Source organism: Perca flavescens, chromosome 7 (genome assembly GCF_004354835.1).
Source record: "Perca flavescens isolate YP-PL-M2 chromosome 7, PFLA_1.0, whole genome shotgun sequence".
NCBI lineage: Eukaryota > Metazoa > Chordata > Actinopteri > Perciformes > Percidae > Perca > Perca flavescens.
The window spans coordinates 13,575,168-13,599,118 of record NC_041337.1 but is presented as its reverse complement, the minus strand read 5'-3'; the positions used below and the strand labels follow the sequence as shown (position 1 = coordinate 13,599,118).

At 42.2% G+C, this 23,951-nt stretch overlaps 1 protein-coding gene across 1 annotated transcript in view; it reads right to left on the bottom strand.

The window, feature by feature from the left end:
• Window positions 1-23,951, bottom strand: part of LOC114558067 (cadherin-4) — a 246,031-nt gene that overhangs the window by 20,750 nt on the left and 201,330 nt on the right. The window contains exons 7-11 of the mRNA XM_028581788.1: window positions 21,412-21,556; window positions 18,549-18,721; window positions 14,794-14,931; window positions 9,272-9,457; window positions 4,145-4,401 (exon numbers count right to left, since the gene is read on the bottom strand). Of these exons, the coding sequence (XP_028437589.1) occupies window positions 4,145-4,401; window positions 9,272-9,457; window positions 14,794-14,931; window positions 18,549-18,721; window positions 21,412-21,556 (899 nt within the window). The remainder of the gene's footprint in view (window positions 1-4,144; window positions 4,402-9,271; window positions 9,458-14,793; window positions 14,932-18,548; window positions 18,722-21,411; window positions 21,557-23,951) is intronic.

Sequence of the window (23,951 nt, the reverse complement as noted above, 5' to 3'; positions counted from 1 at the left end):
AATTCGTAGTTGAGGTTCTTAGCGATTCCACAGATTTCAGATCTGGGAGCTGGTTGTGCGTGAGGCTTGAAGGCTTCGGGGCAAGCTGAACTACAAGGGTTCCCCGATTCACATATTTAAGGATTACTCTCCAGAAGCGGTCGAAAAACGCTCCGCATACCGAGATGTGATGAGAAAACTCTACAACCTGGGCCTCAGGCTGACTCTGCACTACACCGCCAAGCTCTTCATTAAGACTGGGGAGGGGTTGAAACGCGGCCTCACCTACCCTAAGGCTGCCCAAGATTTCATCTCTTCTCAGCGCCGACGCAGCTCGGGACCCACGGAGGATTGAACTTGCCTGGCGACATAGTGGCTAAGCTAAAGCTGACTGAATAGCCGGTTACTGCTAGCCTCACTCCCTCACTAGGGGCTAATGTCACTTGACGGCTCTTGGCTGCGGGCCACTGTTAGCATCTGGCCTGGTAATGCAGGCTTATCCCCCACTTCGCTGTGTGCTGAACTGGTAAGACTCGTAAGATTCATAGCTATAAACGGCTAATGCTACCTCAAACTTTTCTTTGCTAATGTCACCCCAAGCTTTTCTTATGGCTGTTTGTGTATTACGTTCCGCACGTTAAAGATTCTACTAGCCCTGGCCGGTGTGGCTAGCGTTCAACTGGTACATTTGAATTGACTCTTTGCCTGGCCCGGACGGGACCGCTGTGGACCTCACATAGCCGAGGCTGTGATGTAGCAACATATTTCAACTGTGTTTCTGTTTGCTTAGAGTTTAGCTGTGCCTCTTCTGTTCAGAGTTGTTTTTTTGTTAAACTATATCCTCATTTCTTTGACGAGGCTGAGACCTTGAGTACTGCACCTTATGCACGTTATGCTGCCAAGCCAATGCCCTGTGTGTTCTGATATTGTTTTGATATTGGACTGCTCTGCTGTTTTGGGGAGTTGGGGACAGTGGGAAGCCATGTGGATGTGTAGACGGCATATCGCTGTGCAATGGACACTCAAGATACAGGTAGTTAACAGGGTTTTCCGGTCAGAGGACTCTGTGTGTGTGTATGTGTGGTTGTGTTGTTTGTGTCTCCGCCCCCGTTTTTATCTTTATTTTATTTTATTCTTCCCTTTCTCAGTCTCTATTCTTCGAGTTTGCCGGATACAAACAGAGGGGTACTATGGGAGGCTTTGAAAGCCTATATCAGAGCACAGCTTATCTCCTTCGTCTGTAATTTAAAAATAAAAAAAAAAGTGTCCCGAACGGCGGACTTGCGACGAAAAATTAAGGACATCGATGACAAACACGCGGCCGACCCAGACTCTACCCTTTATAGAGAACGTCTTAGACTCCAGACAGACTTTGATCTCTTATCTACGAATAAAATCAGGCTTCGTCTGCTCAAATCTAGACAGCGCTTTTTTGAGTCAGGGGATAAAGCTGGGAAGCTCCTGGCTCATCAGGCCAGTGCTGAGGCAACCTAACTACTAATTCCTGCCATTAGAGTAAACACAGGCAAGAGCCACACTGATCCTGTCACCATTAATAAAATATGTTCCGAATTTTATGCTGAACTGTATACCTGTGACTGCCCTCCAATTGCAGACGGCACGCTTAATGATATAACTTTTCCCCAAATAGACATTGAATCCGTGAATGACTTGGGTGGCCTTATAACCACTGCTGAAGTTCAGGGAGCCATTAAATCCCTACAGAGCGTTAAATCCCCAGGGCAGGATGGCTACACTGTAGAGTATTATAAAACATTTTCCGCTCTCCTCACGCCAGTTCTAAGAGATGTGTACAAGGCTTTTCGTCAGCGTCACCTTCCGGACATCCTATCGAAAGCCACTATCTCCCTAATCCTTAAGAATGGGAAAGATCACCTGCTTTGCAGCAGCTATAGACCAATCTCACTCCTCAATGTGGACCTCAAAATGGACAGATTCGGCCCGAGCGAAAATGTTATCATCTGGGTCAGATTGTTATATTTATCCCTGATGGCCTCAGTCCAAACTAACGACATGTTGCCACTTCTTTTCTCACTTCGGAGAGGCACCAGACAGGGCTGCCCCTGCTCTTGTTCGCCATCGTGATCGAATCTCTGGCCATTTGGCTTCGATCGTAGGAAGGTTTCGAGCGCATCACACGATCTGGCACAACTCATAAAGTCTCACTGTATCTGGACGACCTGCTCCTGTACATCTCCAGCCTTCTCACTTCCTGTGATTTGAAACATTCTGGAACGGTTCAGTGCGTATTCCGGCTACAAGCTCAACTACCAGAAAAGCGAGCTCCTAGCGATAAACTCTTTGGCTAGGCATCTCCCATGCTTGTTATCGTCATTTAAGTGGGCTGAGGACGGATTTTGCTACTTTTTTTTTTTTTTATTACAATGGCCATATCATATCATATATATTCTTACCTCTGGTCAAAAAAACTGAAAGCGATTTTGACCGCTGGTTGGTCTTACCGCTCTCCCTCGTGGGCCAGATAAATTAGATTAAGATGGTTGTCCTCCCCAAATTTCTTTATCTTTTCTAGCACATCCCGGTACTTACAGTATCTCTAAATCTTTTTTCGACAAGCTGGACAGGGCGATATCTAAATTTCTCTGGGGTGGCAAACCCGGTAGGATCCGCAAGGCGATATTATAGTCCTCTAAGACTGAGGGGGGTCTGGCACTCCCTAACTTGAGACGATATTACTGGGCAGCTAACCTGCAAAAACTCTTATAATGGATGGGCGACGACTGTGCCTCACTACCTGTCTGGGTACACTTGGAGAGGGCGAGCTCATGCTCTCTGTTCCCAACTCCCTTTGCCTTCAACACCTGTGGGCACATGCCCAATTGTATCCCTCTCGCTTAAGATTTGTTGTCAGGTTAGGAAAAACTTTGGTTTGCAGGGCCCTTCCGTCTTGACCCCACTGCTTAAAAAACATGTATTTACACCCTCGAGCTCAGACCTGGCATTTAGGACCTGGCACAGTAAGGGTATCGTCAGTGTCAAGGACCTATACAAGGATGGCATATTTGCGTCCTTCACAGATCTCTCTTCCCTTTATGGCTTAAGTCACACCTCTTTTGCTTTTTCCAGATTAGAGACTTTGTCAAGAAGACATTCCCCCACTTCCCTAACCGCCCCCCCCGAAAACCCTGACTGACTTCCTCCTGGCGACAGACCCCAACTGTAAGAAATGTGTTTCTGCATTGTACGATTCACTATACCCAGCCTCCGCAAACCCTCGTACTTTGTCAAAAGCTGCATGGGACAGTGATCTCAGCTATTATGGACCAACAATAGGACTATGCTCTGGCTATGGTTCACTCTTCTTCCATATGCGCTCGTCATGGCCTAATCCAATGCAAGGTCCTTCATAAAGTCTACTACACAAACGCAAAATTGTCTAAAATATGCTCCAATGTCCGGGATGCCTGTAACAGGTGTAATCAGTCCCCCGCCAACCATACTCGTATGTTCTGGTCTTGCCCTAAATTGACAACCTTCTGGATGAGCATTTTTGACACCTTGAGCAGAGCGTATAATCACACTGTCCCACCTAACCCTTTATCAGCCATTTTTGGCATTTCCCCTGATGCGATTCTCCCTGTTGCATTGAGGCGGGCCCTGGCGTTTACATCTTTGCTAGCCTGGAGACTGATCTTGTTCAACTGGAGGCTCGCCCGCTACCCCACGCACGACCATTGGATTAAAGAAGTGCTTGACAACTTGAAGCTCAAGAAGCTTAGAACACCTATGAAAGGCTCCTTCTCGTTATTTCTAAATACATGGAACCCTTTCCTAGAATTAGTTGACTCCCTCAGCCTGTTTCCCGACACGGAGGACTGAGCCTTTTTATCTAGTTATTTATTTATTTTTACCTTTTTTTTCTTCTTTTTTTCTGCCTTTTTGATGTGATGTGCCCTGGCTGATGTGTGTCTGTCTGCGTTTATGAGTCTGTGTTCGGACCTGATCTGGGTTGGGTTGTGGGTGGGGGAGGAATATGAGGGGAATTGGCAGGCCCGTGTTAACTATATCCTGTTTGCCTAAGCCTGTTTATTCCATGCCATGTTTATTTGAAAATTAAATAAAAAAGAATTAGCCCAATTAAGATTCCCATTCTGTAGTCAGATTTATTGTAGTAACTCAGTACCTGATTGTCTGCTGCATCTGTAGTCTGTCGGGATCGGAGGCTGAGAAGGTGGTCAGGCTGGTTCCAGCAGGGACGCCCTCCTCAAAGCGGATGTGTTTTGGGTTCGTGGGGAAGTAAGGGGGTTCGTTGACATCCTGGACAGATATGGTGACCCCAGCTGTGGACTCGAGAGAGGACTGGATACCACTGGCTAGGTGGGCCTGGTTGGACACCACCACCGTCAGCATGAAGGCACGGTTCATCTCAAAGTCTACTGGCTGGAGTAAGGAAAGAAGATAATGACCGTGTGTGTGAATAGAAAGTTTAACGGAATTCAAGCTGATTTTGTTTTTGTAAACAGCCAATGCTGGAAGTGGCAGCAGTGGCTGGAAACTGCATATGTTTCACCAATAAACTTTATATTTACACTACAATATGTACATTTGTCTAGAAATCTAGACGCACCCTAGCGGCAGCAAATGTAATTTGCAGCTAGAGTCAGTCTAGCAACTCTCTGTTGGCTTGTGACCTGGAAAAAACAAATTCTGGTCCAGCCAATCACATCGTGTATAGAGTCGGTGGGCAGGCTTAACATAAGGATGGCAAAGTTGCGACGGTTCCGTGTGACTTCCCTGCTACTTGAAAACAAAGAAGATGGCTGCTGCTGCTGGCGAACAGCGCTCTTGCGAATAGGCTTTGACTCTGGAAGACCTGGGGCCCTATCTTGCACCCAGCGCAATTGCCTTTGTACACCGATGCATGTATCATTCCTATCTTGCACCCGATGCACAGTGGACTTTTTCCTCCACAGACGCACGTCAGTAAATTAGGGAATGTATTTGCGCTCCCGGAGGCGGTTCAGCGAAAAGAGGAGGCGTGTTCAGGTGCAAACGTTCCCTGGAGCTATTTTGCAGTTTCAGAAAACAATTCCGCCACAGACCTGGAAAAACCTGGTCTAAAGTCAGTAGCACGTTATTCAGATGCTATTTTAGGGGCGCATGCTTGGCCATAACGTAGCGTGTGCACAACACGCATACACTTTGCTTCTCTCATCTACACGGACGCAGCAGTTCCCATTTTTGCAAACCATACATAATTACAAGGAAAAATATTACTGAAAATGCGCTTCATGCGCTTCAGGTGTTTGGATAACATTTCTATGAATCATGGATGTGTTGATGACATAAATGAGGACATATTAGAGGACTTAAGGAGACGTGATTGGCGGGATTGGACACTCCGGCGGGATCTGGTACGGGAGTGGCAATGATGCTCCTGGTGGAGCGGGTGGACGGAGCTGGAGTGGAGGGAGGAGGAAGAGGCACAACAGCTGCAGGTAGTTTTTTTGGAGGCCCACGCTGCATGGCTGCAGCAATCCTCTCCAGACTTGAGGAGATGCGCCTGAGAGGAGCAGCAACACAGCCACCCGGTCAAAACGGGCATTTATTACTTTGCCGCATCTCGGACAGCTCCCGCTGGCGTGCGCCAGGCAAATCCGCCGTCATAATAGCAATTTGCCATGGAACAAGCGCGCCTGCTCTTAAAGGGAATGTGAAATGACACTCTGATTGGTTTATTGCACGTTACGCCCAAACCACACCTAGCTTCAGACCAACCCATTTGGGCGCAAGACTCATTTATCCCGCCGGTATAGTAGCAATAGCACCCACAAAACTTCTTGCGTTTCACTTTTGATACTTGCGTTTCAGATATAATATAATATATTTTTTGGGGCATTTCAGCCTCTAATGGAAAGAACAGCTAGATATGAAAGGGGGGAGAGCGAGGGAGATGACATGCAGGAAAATCGTCACAGGTCGGACTTGAACTCTGGACCTTCTGTGTCGAGGCGTACACCTCCACATATGTGCGGCTGCTCTACCAACTGAGCCAACACGGCCACCTTTAAGTCTTTCTTAAAAAAGGAATATGTGTTCGGAGTTTTGCCGACCGGATACGGCAAAAGTGTAATCTATCAACTAGCGTTGCTCTGGTTGGCTATGAGTGCAGAGGGAATTTGAAAGACAACCGTTTATCCCGCCCCTCGGATTGAGCCCCGCCAGTGGAGAGTTCCCAGACCCAACATTTTAATGTGGGTCTGGCTTGTCAAGCTCGTACATTTGTGCTTCTTTGTTAGAATTTCACTTGGTCAGTTTCACATATTTTGTTACAAGATTCAAAATAGAAAAATATGATACAAAAATCTGCATATACTCTAATTATACAGAAAATAGACACAATAACATGAACACCTTTTAATACAATCCAGTATAACCCCATCTCCTATTGAAGACTCCAAAATATCACAGAATGAAAAACCTGAACAGAAATTGGACATTTAAACTTAATATCTTTAAATGGTATTTATTGTAGAGTTATCATTGTTTTGGACTGTTTTTATCATGCCCTCTTGTGTATATATAATTTTATCTTACTTTTTCAGTGGGAAAAATAAATTCATCTTTATGTCAAAATAAATATTCTTTACTTGAAGCTACAGTCTTAATTATTGATTTACAAAAATAGAGCCTTTTCCTCATCTAACAGTCAGTGATTATTATTATTAGTAGTATTATCATAACTTTTTATGAGCAAACCACGTCAAGTATTGAAGCATATATTACGCTGAATATAGTGTGAAAACTCCTGTCAACATTTCTCTTTTGTGGCTGGGAAATATGCGTTGAACCTTGTTGATGATAAAGGACATAATAAATGAACAGATGCCGTGTCTAGTGTTCCCCTGATGAATTGGACCCATATTGTCTCTAAACACACACACACACACACACACACACACACACACACACACACACACACACACACACACACACACACACACACACACACACACACACACACACACACACACAGAGAAGAAGCAGCAGGGCTTAGACTATTCATAGGGTGCTGTCATGGCTCTGCCTTTTGAGTGTGTGAGTGTGTGTGTGTGTACTCTACAGGGGTTTTTACCAGCTGAGCCTAAACCAGAGTGACAGTTCCGTGCTCTCCTAATGAAGACTACACGATCAGGTTCAAATGACAACAACAACAAGCAGGGAAATAAAAAAGAGAACAAATACAGTGTTGGTAGGTCCTGCTGGCACATTCCTAAATAGGCGGGTGATGATTACTACCGAAGGGTAGTGTCTGTGGTGTTTGATGGTGATGTTAATGATTTTGAGCACATCTGTATGTTGCATTGCCGGAGTGTTATCAGTGGACAGTGTGGCAGCACAGCTCTGCTGATAAAAAAAAACAAAACATTCTTAATCAGGCTGCATGGTTGACAAGGGCACTAGAGTGTGTGTTTGCTTGTTGTTACAGTTTGTATGTGTTTGCAGAATGCACGTAGATACGAGTAAATATAAGCACATAGGTGTGTATTGGTGTGTGACCCCACTGGTGCACTGGGAACCCATTTACAGGCAAACCACGCTCAAGGCTCTTTGATCAACAGCCAGTGGTATTCAGAGCACAGGGGGGTCGAGAGTATACTGTAGCTGTAGGCTAGCAAAAAACACGCATACACACTCAGACACACACCCTGAGGGAAGCCAGAGGGGTGAGAGGTCAACAACACGGCTTCCACCTTTTGCCCATGAGCCATCACATCTTACATCTCCTCTGTATCGCTTCACTTGTTCCTCTCTTTCCCTCTTACTTAATTTGTGCCGCAGGACTCTAACTTCCCACCGCCTCGTCTTCTCTGAGTCTGCACCTCCCAATCCTCGGAAATCTGTCCTCGCCTCACTTCTCTCCTCCTCTCTACTTCCCCTGTCATCTTTCCTGTTTATAATAAGCTGTGATTTACATATTGTAATGACTCATTCGAACCAAGTGGCTCTGTTTGTGTATTTTCATGCATGCTTGTTTGTTTACTGGCGCTATTACCGTGTGGCAATCTGAGAATGCGTCTCATAAACTCCCCAGAGAGCAGCATAAATGTGTGACATGTTCTGGTTAAGAACTCAGCCCTTGTTTACAGAAGAGCCCAGGTCCCTTGTGAGAGATTGCCGAATACCTGGGAGTCAATGTGATCTTATGTGTCTGTACTTGCTGCCGCAGATGCCTTGGTAAATATAGGAACGCCAAGGTAGCGCCTTCTTATGGTTTCTTGACTTTACCTATATTGAGTCTGATGTGAACCATTCCGGCTCCCTTTTCGCGGAGCGAGCTAAAGCCCCTCTGTTTACTTGTTGAGACAGTCTGTTTCTCGTTTGTTCCCAGGGGGTGTCCTGTCTCTTATTTTATGATTTCCTGATAACCTCCCATGGGTCTCTATAAAAGCTCACGGCTACCCGCGTGGCTGCTGAATTTTACACCAGGGAGTGAGAGGAAGGGATTATAAAAGGCAGTCATCTAGAGATAATGAAGAGAAGCAAAATGCCAATGCTCATTGCTCAGGGTGCTGTGGGAATTACGGGGTGATGCTATTGCTATTTTATAAACATTATTGTAGGATGTGAGATGTGATTTGCAGGAGTCAGATGCACAAGGAGAATACCTCTGGGTCCTCAGGGTCACACGAATAAATAAGTTATTTCTACATGCGACATGATAAGCACATTTATAGTGAGCCATTCATGGATGAACGCAGAAATACAAATGCTAAAGGGCATTCAACAAAACACACATCTACACACTTTACACTCAGAATATAAGCTGAATATCATACTAGAGAGTTTTATTCTGTTGTCTATTTCCTGTATTTTTTTCTGCAAATGGGTTAAAAACCTCTCAACAACCTCTGTCTTAGAGGTTGAACACAAACACACCTGGTTGTTACAAGACATAGTTTTGTTGCTGTCGTTTACCACAGCAGCTAGAACATTATGAGTGTATAAAAAACGTTGCCTTTGTAATTGAGAAATCAATACCTAATTTGCTACAGTGGCCAGCCATTGTGTTTAAGTCTGTGTGTGAGTGTATGAGCTGTTTCTAAAGGGCGTAGCGGCCTCCAATCTCTCATTTGGACATAAGGGGGCATATGAAAGGCAAAAAACCCATGGCCATCATGTCCCCATTTAACCCTGTAGTCTATTATTATTATTGCTTGTGCTTAAATCTAGAGGGGATCGGACAGTCAGCACAGAAAAGGAGATGACAGTTTTAAGATGACCATGTTCTGATAGGCTGTCGCCTTACCTTCACCACGGTGACCATGCCATCGTTGGTGACAGGGTCAGTGCGGATAGTGAAGTGCCCAGATGGGTCTCCACTGATGATCCTGTAGATGGCGTTCCAGTTCGGCGAGTGCGGTTGGTCAGCATCTATCACTGTCAGATTAGCCACCACAAGATCCACTCGGTTCTCTGGGACCTCACCGGAAAACTGCAGAAAGTAAAACATTACTTTGTGATCTGTTGCTTCAGTATATCTTTATTGGGACTGTAGCTGAGGTCTTTTGGGATCCATTGAGCCGTTTGAATGTGGCAATGTCTAAAAAAAAAAGAAGTGCCTATCTCTCATTTCCATTTTTGTCTTTATAGAGGCAGTCCTCCTTTCAGGTTTTAAGGTAGAGTATGTTTAATGATCTCGCTTTTACCACAGCTGAGTAGTAAACAAGCAGTAAAGCACAGTTTCACACCAGCAAGTACATGCACACAGGGGTGTTGTTCCAGTTCCAGTGCTTTTTCGGCATTCCCAGCACCCTTCCTTAACAAGCATAAATATTTTAGACATTTGAAAGCCAGAGTGACAAAGGAGAAAAGAATGGATGAACAGAAAGGAGCCAGCAGTGGGGAGGGTTAAAACAGCTGTTTGAGTATATATGACTGGCTTTTAGTTGTCCCCTTGCTGTACAAACACATGTGCATTGTCCTGATAAGCCTGATGAGTAGTGAGCCGCTGTCTGTCATATGTCTGTTATGGTGGGGATTGATCAAAGCTGTACAGGCTCAAGGGATAAAGCCCACAAAGACGAACCAACAATAGCAACGACTGCACCGCTACGCTGTAAAACACAATTTGACCGCAGCCCCACCTACACGGACAACCCATCAACTCGTAACCAATGACGTGGAGTCAGAAGGTGAGCATGTTGGCGTGTCTGCATCTCATCTGGAGGCAACAGGCATGTAGCATCATACGGTTACCGTGTCACCATGGGTAACAGGCGTGGAAGAGCCACTGAGCCGCTTATGTGAGTGTAGGATATCAAAGAGCAAAGCCCCAGACCAAACACTCAAACAGACCATAATACCCTGCCTGGCAACCCTCGCATCACCCAGCAAACAGCCGACAGCAGCGGGCAGATTAGGGGGCTGCGTCTGGAGAGCTGTTCAGAGACTCAATGACATTCTTAAGACAACAGACAAGTCCGGGTGGTCCTGATGCACTGCCTGCATTGGATAAGTAGGCAGGCTGTCGTACGTTTGTGTCAGACTAAGTGTGTGTATGTGTGTGCTTAAGCGGTTTATTACTGTGGTTTGGTTCAGGGACTCCCTGATGCCAATTCAATAAAATCAAACTTCAGAGATGACTTTTGAGCTCCTAAGGCCCTTGAGCATCTTCTTTTGCAGCAGCAGCAGCAGCACAATAACAAGTAAGGACAAGGGTTAACCAGACATGATGGAAGACTTTGATGGGTCCAGCCCAACTCTTATTATCAATACCCCAGTTTAAGATTTCTTCTCTCATTAGCTCTTTATAGGGTGGGTGGGGTTACTTGATGCATCCAGAGCTTGAGTAATAAAAGTCTTGTTTATTTTTCCCATTGGAAATCTTACATGACATGGCAGTTTTTTTAATTCGCTACACATAAAAGTATATCATCAGTACAATCACTTAGCTAATTAATTTTTAGACAGTTCACTGCAAGTAATGGCGAAACTTACAAGATGTGCAAATACCACCTTCAGGAGGCACAGGAAGTCAACTATGAGCCCTATAGAATTTAGCAGTAAATACCCTCCAATCACTGAAATTAAATCATCTGTGCTTCAGAACATGCTTGAGCTCTAAACTTTTGAATATTCGGATTTAGATACTGTAGTATTAAATGCCATTCAACATACAGTACAGGCCAAAAGTTTGGACACACCTTCTCATTCAATGTGTTTCTTTATTTTCATGACTATTTACATTGTAGATTCTCACTGAAGGCATCAAAACTATGAATGAACACATATGGAATGATGTACTTAACAAAAAAGTATGAAATAACTGAAAACATGTCTTATATTTTAGATTCTTCAAAGTAGCACACCCTTTGCTTTTTTTGATAACTCTGCAAACCCTTGGTGTTCTCTCAATGAGCTTCATGAGGTAGTCACCTGAAATGGTTTTCACTTCACAGGTGTGCTTTGTCAGGGTTAATTAGTGGAATTGTTTCCCTTATTAATAAAAAAGCAAAGGGTGGCTACTTTGAATAATCTAAAATATAAGACATGTTTTCAGTTATTTCACACTGTTTTGTTAAGTACATAATTCCATATGTGTTCATTCATAGTTTTGATGCCTTCAGTGAGAATCTACAATGTAAATAGTCATGAAAATAAAAGGAAACGCATTTGAATGAGAAGGTGTGTCCAAACTTTTGGCCTGTACTGTACAAAAATAAAGCAAATAAGGTTGTGGACTGCAGTGGATGTAAGAATTTAAGGACAAAATAGCATTTCTCTGCATTAAAGAGTTAAATGTTCAGTAGGTACTGTAACTCCTATAAAAACATTTTGTCATATTTGCTGAAACTGTCACTATATCCTGACAGTACAACATGAGAAAGATAATCTGTAGAAGAAAGAAAATGGCATTTGCAAGTTTCTGGGGCTAAAAGGGGGGGTAAGGGGTGGCACCCCCTGGTGCCCCCCCACCAATCCATTGAGCTGGAGTGCTGTCCATCTGACAGTTGTGATTTCCATTGGATCAGAGCACTGTCACTTGGCTGCCTGTTCTGCCAATCTTCCTAGCCCTTGTCACATGATCAATTAATGTTTCCATGATGAAAATTCTGATACTATGGAACTGGCACTGGAATGCTTTTTTTTAAAGTCTAAAATGTGTAATGTATTTGGATATACATTTTTTTCTAAATGAAGACAAGTGAAATTCATAATGAATATTATGTTTTATTTAGCAGAATTACATTGTGTTGTTCTATCCTATCCAATATTTCTAAGCAGATTTTCGATTTCAAATTGTATTCTGATGAAATGCAAAATGAATTTTTTTTCACAGATTATCTGTCTCATTCACTACAGTGAGGATATAGCAACACTTTTAGCAAATATGACAAAAAATGTTACCAACTTAACCTTAAACTTTCAAATGACAATTTAAAGTGAATTTTTTTTTTCTTCCTTCTGTGTTGTCTTTCAGCAGAGATTTTCTGTGATCAGGTTTTTTTTTTCTAAAATACTGTATCTTGTCCCCAACTCCTGGACTAAAGGAAAGGAGGTGTAAACAATTTGATTGTGATTGGCACAGAGTGCAGTTGGCTTTCTCCCAGCACTTGACAAAACACCTCTTGCCAACACACTCACTTTTCTGTCACTCTTTTGGCAGTGGGAAAAGACTAAAGGAGGCAAAGAGAGGTGAGAGGAGAAGTGACAGGGAACTTCATCATAGGAACTTTGTGAGGATGGTAAAGGAAGTAGGCCATGGGTGTAGGTCTCTCTACACGCAACTACAGAACATCCTATTTCATGTGAGATACACTCGGCCATGCAGTACTGTATGCGGAAACAAAAAAAGAGATAAATAACTTTTTTTATTTTATCTGCATCACAGAAATAATGCAAAGGATGTACGCAACATAGAATAAGCACCCAAAGCCTTCACAACTGTACACATGCATCACCCTTTGCTGCCTTGAAAAATAGGGCAGCCTCTGATAGGCGTGATGAAATTTTAATCATCAACATTAAAGACAGATTCCCCAAACTTTATATCAAACTTTATAATTCTGGGACACGTCGAAAGATCTATGGGGTTTATTGCAAATGCTAAATATTTGCATAATGGCCTGCATTCTCAACAAAAAGGCTTTTATGTTATCCTACCACTAAAATGGTTGATTTATGAAGGTAGTGGGTAAAAGTGTTCTGCTCATTGTGGCTCCAAAACCTCCACTAAAGTTTGTCATCAATACCCATGATAGTATTAACTTCCCTCTGTGGCAATGATGGAAATGCACTTAAACATGGTGGAATACAGTTAGAGAATATCAATTTATTACTGGCCACTATCATCAATACGCCACCATAGAGAATCCTAAATCAGGGGAGGATGCCGAGTCAGGAAAGGCCTTTGATTTACAACAGGGCACGTCTATGCTTTATCACTGCCGCTGTAGAAAACAGCTCCTGTGACCAAATAATCCTTTATTTTTTCTCCTCTCCCCATCATTCTCTCATCATCTTTTCCATTTTTTCGTCTTGGACTTTACATGGTGGTCCACTCATCAACTCCTCCTCCCTCTTTGTTCTCTTTTTGCTCACCATCTCCTTTGTGTGTATCTTTTTTCCTTCCTTCTGCCCCCTCTCTGTACATTTCCTGCTGTGTGTGATGTAGCAGCTCTCTGATGATCTCTATGGCTGACACATGCTTACCGCCAGCGCTAACTCATCATCATAAGGGTCTTAATACCCCCCAGGGCAAATGCTAATGCTAACTCTTTTGCTACCACCTCAAAGAGCTGAGTCTGTACTGTAGTGCTGATACTGCCTCAGCCGCTTTCCCTGCAGTTGCGGAGCTAAGCACCTTATCTACCCAACAGGCCCATGCTCTCATCACTGCTGATAGCAAAGTACACATGCTGAATAATTCTGACACCTGAAGCCAAACTGACACCTCGAAAGAATTTTCATCATAACATGCAACTGGAATGCAGTCACGTCAACTCCACTTTTGACTATCTTTACCTCTAAACAAATACAAGTCTCTTCCACATCAAATAAAACTGTGACTCTGTGAATTTAATTATAAAACATCCAAATAATAGCTCAGAATTATTTTTCACTTTCCAGCAGCCGGTGAGAAATACCGTTGCCACCTCAGCTATTTCACCTGCATATCTATCATATCTATCTAAACATTTAACAGCACTGAGAGAAACGACTAGAGTAAAGATTAAGTCAAGAGAGAGTGGGATAAATTGAAGTAAACTTTTGAACACTAAATCTCCCGCTTCACTTATTATTACATACAGTACATTACTTTGGACTTTTAATTTTTACCTTGCTCTCAATAATGTCCTTCTGTAATGTAATCATCATTTTAAATATCACTATTACGACAACAATCATTAATGATTTGCTGGCTTTAGTTTTCTTATATATACGTAGTCATATATAAAATAATATTGACTACTTTTTCCTTGTGTGCGTGTGTGTGTGTGTGTGTGTGTGCATTCTTTACAAAGTAAGTACCCTTTGCACTTCATAACCCTCCTTCACTGTCCTTGTGTAAATCTCCCTTTGTAAGAACATAACAGCGTTGTAGTCCTTCCTTCTTTCCTTATTCCATCCCTCCCTCCCTTTTCATTCTCTTTTCCATATCTTCCTCCTTCCCTCTCTTCTTTAACGTCTGTCACTGTCAAGTCTTTTCTATTTCTATTTCTTTTACTCCAACATATTAATCATTTCCACCCTCTTCTTTGAACCCAGAAGCCTGTCCACCTCCAAATTGTTACCCTTTCCCCACCCCCCTTATTTGTAGCAACTCACAGTTCTGGATGTCAGCATGGGAGGGTTGTCGTTGATGTCGGTGACAGTGATTATGGCAGTGGCTGTGTTGGAAAGCCCAAAGTTCAGGTTGCCCTCCATGTCCGTGGCCTGCACGATGATTGTATACTGGGACACTTTCTGTAAAAAGTCAGAAAAAAAAACAGATTGTGCAGTTATTTATCTGTAAAAAGCCTTCTCTTCCTCCAGTTTACAGCAAAAGCCACGGCGTTGGCTCCCAGAGGAAAGAAAAAGCTGAGCTTGTGTTCTCTTCTATAGGAGCTGTCCATGGTCTTATTTGAAACACAAAATCACAAGGCTGAAGTCTTTCATTCGACTGAGTTGAAACCTCCTCGTCAGAACGTTTCCAGACTTCACACTTCACGTCTGAAGGCTGCACTGTGAAGCCTCCCCATGGGTATGTCATCAAAGATGTTATTCAGTGCCACCGATGGACATATGTGAAGACAATGATCCAACTGACAGAGATTAATAGACTATCTATGGAGCAATAACATGAGGGAATGATAAATGCCATTTCATCTTTTGAAATGACAGTGTCACTTTTTTGTAATGTTTTTGTTGTACTTCACTCCCTCTCTTTGCCAGCATCCTCTGTCTCTTCTTCTGTCCCACGGTGTTAATGGGCTGCAGGAAGGATGGAGCCCGGGAGCCGACTGTCTGGGTAATGTGTCCCGTCAGTGAGATTCCCAATTACATTCCCAGTGTCTCTCTCACCTGCTAATTACCGAGTAAATATCCCAATTAGGCCAGGACGCCACATCAGGAGGATTAGACAGCTCCTCTCAGTTCCTCTCATCTTGATGCTAGATGAGATGCTGAACTCCAACCTTGTACACACACTCTCATTAACACCTGTATGTACACACACACACACACACACACACACACACACGTCTCTTTCTCCATATATTGTTCAGAGGCAGTGCTTGCCTGGCTGTTCCATCAGCCAGTGTACAGCGTGTACACAACACTCTCACTAATTAGACAAGGGAGTAATTATGTAGAGCTTCCCTGAACCTCTCAGCATTGCAACAACACTGCAGCATACCCTGCCTCCTCTAGAGGACTGAGGTCTGTTACTGTCAACAAGCTGTTAAAAGTCCACTGCAGACCAGTAGAAACCTTTAAAAGAGAATCAGTGTGGGAGTTTATAAAGGAGAGGAAGAAAACATTTCAAAAGTGAAGAACAGAGGAGAAGATAAGAGATAGTGGGGGATGCAACCAAGGCCCAAGGGAGGACTGCCAAAAATAGATGCTTGTGTTGTTTTTTTTTTAACACCCCAGCCCAAGAAAGGAAGGGAGATGCAGAAACTTTTAAAGTTTCAAAGGGCCAAAGTGCTGACTAAAAGTGGACCATGGAAGCACCGCAGTGTGCTGTGTAGCATCTTTCGGTGAAGTTTATGAACAATACATAAGCTGCAATTTTTTTCTTGCAAGGTTTGAGACTTCTTATCTGCTTTATAAGAAAAAAAGTTGCAAGCATGTATTTTGTATGCTACAGAAACAGTGTTTAAGTGTGCACTCATTAAATGTATGCACAATTATGAGACAACACAACGTGGAGAAATAGATCCATGTACTTGTCTGTGCACATATGGTGTGTATGAGTGTATTGTGCTCTTTTACATCTGTCTTTGTGTGGACCAATTTAAGATTTAGACCTTGAGAGTGAAGGCATCTTTGGAACGTGAAGACATCTTGGCTGATCCTCACTTCTTCAAAGGGCTGTTTGATTGCTAAGACTTGGCATTAAAGTTAGAATTAGCTTTAGGCTAAGATTAGCTTCCGGGTTGGGGTTAGGCATGTAGTTGTGATGGTTAAAGGTTAGAGAAGCAGACTTGTAAGCACTCTTCCACTTTCCTCACTCCAATTACACAATGCAATGTGGATATGTTATCTGGATGCGTCATGTGACCGCGGACCTTTGCATTTACACACAGTATTAAACAAAAAACATGCTTGTTATCTCGATTCTCCGCCTCATTGTGATCAGTTAATATCAAATTATATAGGCAGAGCTGGCAGATTTATCAGCAAACATGGCGCATCCCAGGTCAAGGGAAGCATTGCTGCTGGGCTCGACTTATTGTTCCTTTGCTGAAGTAAATGGTAAATGGACTGCACTTATATAGCGCTTTTCTTCCTTAATGGACAGCACTTTAGCCTCCCATTCACCCATTCACTCACACACATACCTCTGGCAATGGAGCTGCCACGAAAGACGCTGGCCTGCCCAGTGTCTTGCCCGAGTTCACTTTGACATGTGGACAGGAAGAAGCCAAGTTCTCAAAGCCTAGGCAACATCTTCAGATTACTTGTTTTGTCTGAGCAACAGTCCAAAACCCAAAGATATTCCATGTATAATGATATACTGTTAAACAGAGAAAAGCCAATAATCCTCACACATTTTTCTGTTGATCAATGAATTAACTTATTGTTTTAAAAACTACTTACAGTACAATTTATTTCGCCTTATCCAGATAACATATCCTGATATAGATTGCATATTAAGGCCAAGTGTGAACAGGATCTTTATTTGGCTGGTGAAAGTGAAAGGGCAGTGCTTGCCCCTCCCTCAATATACCCAGTGAGGCCTTAACCCAAATCTGGAGATACTCAGTGGCCACAGATCACATTGACGTTGTACTGGGCTTCTTCCAGGTGTGAATGTGTGTAACGCAGTGACTGTGACCAGGGTGTTCCTGAAAAAGAGAGCTCTTAGTGTAGTATCACTTAGAGCCCTCAGGTAAAGTTAAAGTTAAGTGCTTGGGATGAATTATGTCTGTATTGTGCTTCACAAGCATAGTTGTACAAACATGCTTGTGTGTGTATAGTGAGGGTAGGAGTTTAATCCTATATTAGACTGGCTGGATTAGCAGTAACAGAAGAAAACAGGGTAAAAATATGCAGCAGTTCAGCTGAGACATTTTGATTCCATGTTCTACTCATACCTCTCTCCCACTCCCTTTGGCACCCTCATGTCTCATCCTGCTTCTATCATCCTGCTTCTCTGTATCCATCATCCTATTTCATTGCCAAATTCACATTCACTTCCTCCCAACTTATTGTAATACCCCGTCTGCCCAGCTCTGTTTGTGTTCAATTGCTCCCTTCAGTTTTCCCCCCCCTCAATTGCCTGTGTTTTATCGAGTGTAGATGTGATTATATGGGCTTTTGTGTTTGTCTGACAGGTGTCAAGGGTATTCTATCTCAGATATTTCCACTTTATATTTACCACACATACACATATACACACACACACACACACACACACACAACACAACGTGAGCAGCCCACTGCAGCATGATGTGTTGTTAATAGGTCTGTCACTGGTGACAGTTTGGGAGGATGATCTGTCTCAGAGATTTCTTTGCAGAGTTGTCACTGGCACATCCATGTCGCGAGAATAAACACATTTGGATCTTGTCACAACTTTATAGCTCCATAAACAAGGTGACCGCAGAAGAAGGCAATTTACTGTAAAAATGCAAGTTGTGTGTGTTTGTGATGACAAATGGCCAGAAAACATTTGAAAGTTCCATTTCAGAGTGTCATCACAGTAAACAATGCTGTTAGAAACGGTGGTCCATAAACAAAGATAAAGGTGTATCATCTGGCCAGCTATATTTCATTCAGACTGTGGATACTTCTCAATTGTTCACAGATTTGCATGATTTTATCTCTGTAAAACATTAAACGTGAATTGTGAACGCTTTGGGACAGAGAAGACCAACCTCTCGATCAAGACCAGGAGCCACAGTCACAATATCTCCAGTCTCACTGTTGATGGTGAACATGTTCGGAATGGGGGTGTGCGGCATCTGGGACAGGATTCGATAGCGCACCATTCCATTAGCTGTGGTGTTGTCGTCACCGTCAAACGCTGACACGTGCATCACATACGTTCCTGATGGAGTAAATAATATTTGTCAACATATACGTCCAAGCAGCCAAAAGCAAGCAAGACCAGGTGACTTTTGAAAAATGAAATAACACAATCCCCCTTTTAGAAAAGAAAAGTAAAAAACATCCTTACTCAATTCAATACACTGAGGGGTTTCACTGCTGCAGTTGCTTATGGTGGCTAATGTTAGCTACCTGAGCTAACTTTAGATATTATTGTGTACAGTATGTTTGTACAGTATCTGTCACAGATAAACATTGCGATCGTTTTGTCACACAAAGGTAAAACAAGCAACTGAAGAGTGTCTCTTGTGGTGGTCACAGTGGCTGCAGTTCAGCAAAAGTTGCATAGTATCAGTTTATTTTTTATAAATATATAATTGTTCCTCCAAAATATATAAATAATATATTGACTCACTTTGTAACATTGATCAAGTTGTGCTATTGTGTCTTTTATTGGATAGTTTAGAGTGAAACAAAAAGAGGTAGAAGCTAGAAAATGCTCTGTGCACAATACACTACTCTGCTTAATCGACCACCCTGCAAACAGATGTTGATGACAGAATCAGTAGAAAAGAATACACTTTATTGTCCCTGAGGTGACTTTGTCTTAGGCATAGTGCTACAATGTGTTGCTTCACAACACAAACATGTAACAGAAAAAAACATTCTAAAATCAACATAAAATCAACATAAAAACATAAACATAAGATCAACGAAGCATCTTAGGACATAAAAGAAGGACACATATGACTGTACAGACAATACGTCATCTTAAATAGTAACAGTAATAATTAAAGTGCGAAGTGCAAAAAGTGCTGGTGTATTTATTGCACTTATGCTCTCTTGTGCTAAGATTTACATTGGTAACAATCACACTGAATGATTTTGTATTGGTAATAATCACACTGATATTCACGTGTACATAAGTATGGCTAATAAACAACCTGGATGTTTCATAACGTTATGTTAGTTGATCTTTACAGAATTATGTCTGCAGAAAAATGTTGCACACCTGTTCTGTAAATAACAAAGACTCCAACTACAAGCACTGATAAGTAAATTAAGTAAGTAAATTGTGATCACATTTTATGGCCACATAACATGTTTTTCATTCACTGGATACATTGAACAGGCTGCAAATACTGTATAATGTCTACTATTTCTTCTTAACTGACCAAAATGGAAGGCTCTTGTACGTCCTACACGTAGCTATTGATGACAGGTATTGCTAATCGCATTGTTCTGATAATGATTACTATGCACATACAAATAAGATAATAAACCGTCCAGACATTTGATAACCCTTGTTTACAGTGATGAAATTGTTTAAAACCTGCTCTTTAAATAATAATCACTACGACTACGAGCACAAGTTAGCACAGACATACTATAGTATATGCAAACTCAGTTCTGTTGGGGAGAAGAAGCCACTATTCTTCCATGAATGCACCACTTGTTTGCTGCCTCCTCACACTCATATAACTGTGGGATCGCTGCCTGTCACCCAATCTCTCCATCTTTCTCTCTCCCTCTTGCTCTCCATTTCTCGCAGCCGATTCTAATTGCCAGAGATAGTGATATCATGGCAGTGACAGCCCCTGTCCGAGGATAATTGTAACCGCAGCTCCCATTTCAAACTTCATTACATCTCAAAGCAACATTTGTCAATGACTCGGCCACAGGGAGCACTCTAAAGGCCTCTCAGCGAGACGAGGGGGAAAAAAAGTCAGAGGGAGGGAGAGGAAAAGAGAAATAGAGGACACCATGTTTGGTTTGATTCCAAGTGGAGGGACTCTCAGTCCTCCACCCATTGCCTTTTTTTTCTAGAGATAGAGGGATAGAGAAAAGGAGATGAAGAATCACAATGTGTCACACATCGCCGGGGTAATTTCATTAAGCTGCACTCTTAGGGGGTTTAATATGGACCCTTTGTGCGGGCGTCCTAAGTTGTGCCTGACAGGATTAGGTCCCCATAATGACGCTTTAATTTGCAAACTAATTCAAGTCTGTAATTGGCCTTCCATTGAAACCACTGGAGCTCTAAACTCTAAAACTCTCCTTTTTTATGATTATTGTTCAGCTGAATGTCACGCATGCCACAGAGACTTGTCTGCTGTGTGGGGCGAGGCTGAGGGGAAGGGAGTAAAAAAGAAAGAAAAAGAATTTCAGAAAGAAAAGGAAATGAGAACCTGGACACCTCTTGAGCTCACCTCTGGTGCAATAAACTTTGGCTCATCAGGCTCACACACACACACAAAGAGCTCATTGTCTTGATTCTTCCGCTCTGAGGTTAGACATAAAATGACCCACTGGTGCTACAGCGTGGTACATTTAATCCTCAATCTCCTCTCCAGCCTGAGCACCTTCTTTGGTTTATGGCCGCTGCTGCAGCTGGCTAAATGAAAAGCCACTGTAGGAGACAGCTTCTTCGTCGGTCTGCTAAATCAAGGGGAATGGAAAATTCTCTGTCGCGTGAAAGATTCACTGGTGTGGTCATACTTTTAACGACACCAATCTCTCCTGATAAACTCATCGCTCTTCCTCCGCCCACCCATATCCAAACACTTTACCCCTCCAAACATTTCTTTAATCTTTTTAAATAAACACTTGTCTCTGTAATTACTCCTGCTTCATACTGTACGTCTTGTTTCGTCCATCCATCAATCCATCCATCCATCCATGCTTCATTACCTGGTTTAGAGCCTTCATCCACAGAGCCATTGTAGACCTGGTTTTTAAACTCAGGTCTGTTGTCATTCATGTCGATGACAAAGATGTACAGGTCGATGGGGTTCTCAACCTGGTTCCCATTCATGTCCACTGCATGGGCTCGCAGCTGGGAGACACAAAAACACAAGAAATGAGGTTATAACCATTATGGGAGCAGGAAGAAGTGAACTGATAAATAATGTATGAGTATGTGATGAGTGCTTGTATTGGTTTTATGAGGAAAATTATTCAGGTTAAACATTTGGTATTTGACAGATAAAAATAATTATTTCTCATGGACCAAGGGCCTATCTAACATTTATTTACATTGAGGATGAGCTCCTGTCTTACTTTTCAAAATCCTATTTTTGTCTTTGCAACTTTTACAGTTGTAGTTTGTCAGGCATGACATGCAAATACTGCAGCAGAGAGGAATAAATGCTTGGAAAGAAAAAAATCACGAATGAACATTTTGATTAACAGGTAAAAGGTATGCAATTTTATTATTCTAATAAAAACACTGCAGTTCACATTCATCAGTGTCACAACAAGTATTGATTTCTGTTGACTAAAACTTTATTCAGTCTAGTTTAATTAATTGCATTTATATAGCGCCTTTCTACCTTACAAAGCACTTTACGATCGTCCACCTTGTGGTTAAAGGACCACCCTTAAGTTTAGTTAAGTGAAAGTCTTTGCACGCTTTATTTTCATTTTTATGTGTGGTTAGAGATGTATTTTTATGTGTGTGGTTAGATGTGTAAATACTCAAACAGCATCTTTAAATAGTTGTTGGCATGTTGAATACCACTTCTTTAAATCACTCCCTCAGTGTATTCCCAACTGTCTCCACTCACAGGAATAGACAAAAGAAAGGGAGAAGCAACACAAATATAACACCAACAAACTTCTTGCAATCTTTTGCTTCAAGGTGACTACTTTCACAGAGCCTCTAAAGCCCCAAAAAAAACAAAAACACCTCTGCACAGCTTTCTGAATTTGTCATTCCACACTGCTCCTGAATACACAGGCTGATACAATCTGCATTATTGAATTATACAGTATAAGTTTCAAAAAGCTTTCTGAAACATACACAACAGAATATTAAGGTCAGAAGTGAAATTCTGGATATTTTTCTTGCAAAGAAATTGCCTTTTGCGATCATGTACTTTCTCCAGACTTCTTATCTCTTTTACACTTAGTCCTCGGAAGTTGTTTTTTTTATCTCAGTAGGAACCAAAACAAAAAACATCTTATTTTATTGGAAGTTGGCTCTGTTGGTGTCTGTTTTAGGATCCCTGTGTTGGATCCCAGGCCAACATTCTGTCTGGTTGTGTTTGAAGGAGAGTTCTAAAATCTCTTCACTTCCCTCTTACTCCACAAACACAGTCAGCCCATCCTAAATTCAACTCAGCTGTGCTTAGATCAATTGAATCACCAACAAGGATTTCTCACAAACTTTGGACATGGAGTTATTATTGGAATCAATACATGTCTAGAAAATGTGTCTAGACTGTTTTCTCTCTTTTGAAGTCTGGAGGAGAAAAAAAAGAAAAAAAGAACTGAATGAATGAAAATGAGGGCAGAGAAAATACCTGAATTATCAGGGAAATGTTGAGTTTAAATAAATACTTGAGGTTTATATTTTTAACTCCATACTTGAAGGTCAAAGACTGAAAATGCATTTCAAAAATAAACTCCTTGGTTCTCACTAAAGCTGTTTCGATTCATTTCACCTTACCTGGGAATGTTTATATCCCAGAACATGACTTATTCAGCGATATTCCTGTCAGCTGAAAGCACTGGGGATGTTTAGTTTATATCATACAAGGTGGGTAAGAAAAAAATAACTGAATTCAGATACTATCTACATCCTGCTCCTAACACAAGCTGGTAAATATTTATTTAGTCAAAATGTCAGCAATCAATTTTAGGCCCCTCATCCTTTTGATGTTTGTTTGGGATATTAATCTAAAGGACAGCTAAAGGAAGAGGAAAGGTAAAGTGGCAGAATTGGAAGTGGCTGAAGGGAAAATGAAAACGTGTTAGAAACAGATAGAGAACAAAAAGATTAACTTGTAACATGAGCAGATTCTTTTTTCCTGTCATGTATGGAGAATTGAGGGAAAGGTACTCTTTACATCTGAGCATGCCTGATGGGAAAACTGCTACCTGGCCACTGCAAGAGCATGAGAGCCAGATAAATAAAATAGCCTCCAGGCTTGTTGTGGCAGGAAATAGAATACATTGCTCCTCCTCCTCAGAGAGGTGAAGATCCTCTCCACTGACGGACATCCTCTCCTCTCAACCGTCTGTTTCCACTTTGCACCTCCACCAAAAATCGCATCTTCAGGTCCTCCCTGAGGTTAATTCAACTTTACTTTTTCCACCGCATTGTGTGATCTGTTCTGCACCCAATATCCGCATGCTGCCATCGCACATAGCATCGCGCTGTGCTGTAACAGGGTAAGAGCCAGGCCCCTTATCTCTACCCACCCTCATCCCTCCATCCCGCATGTACA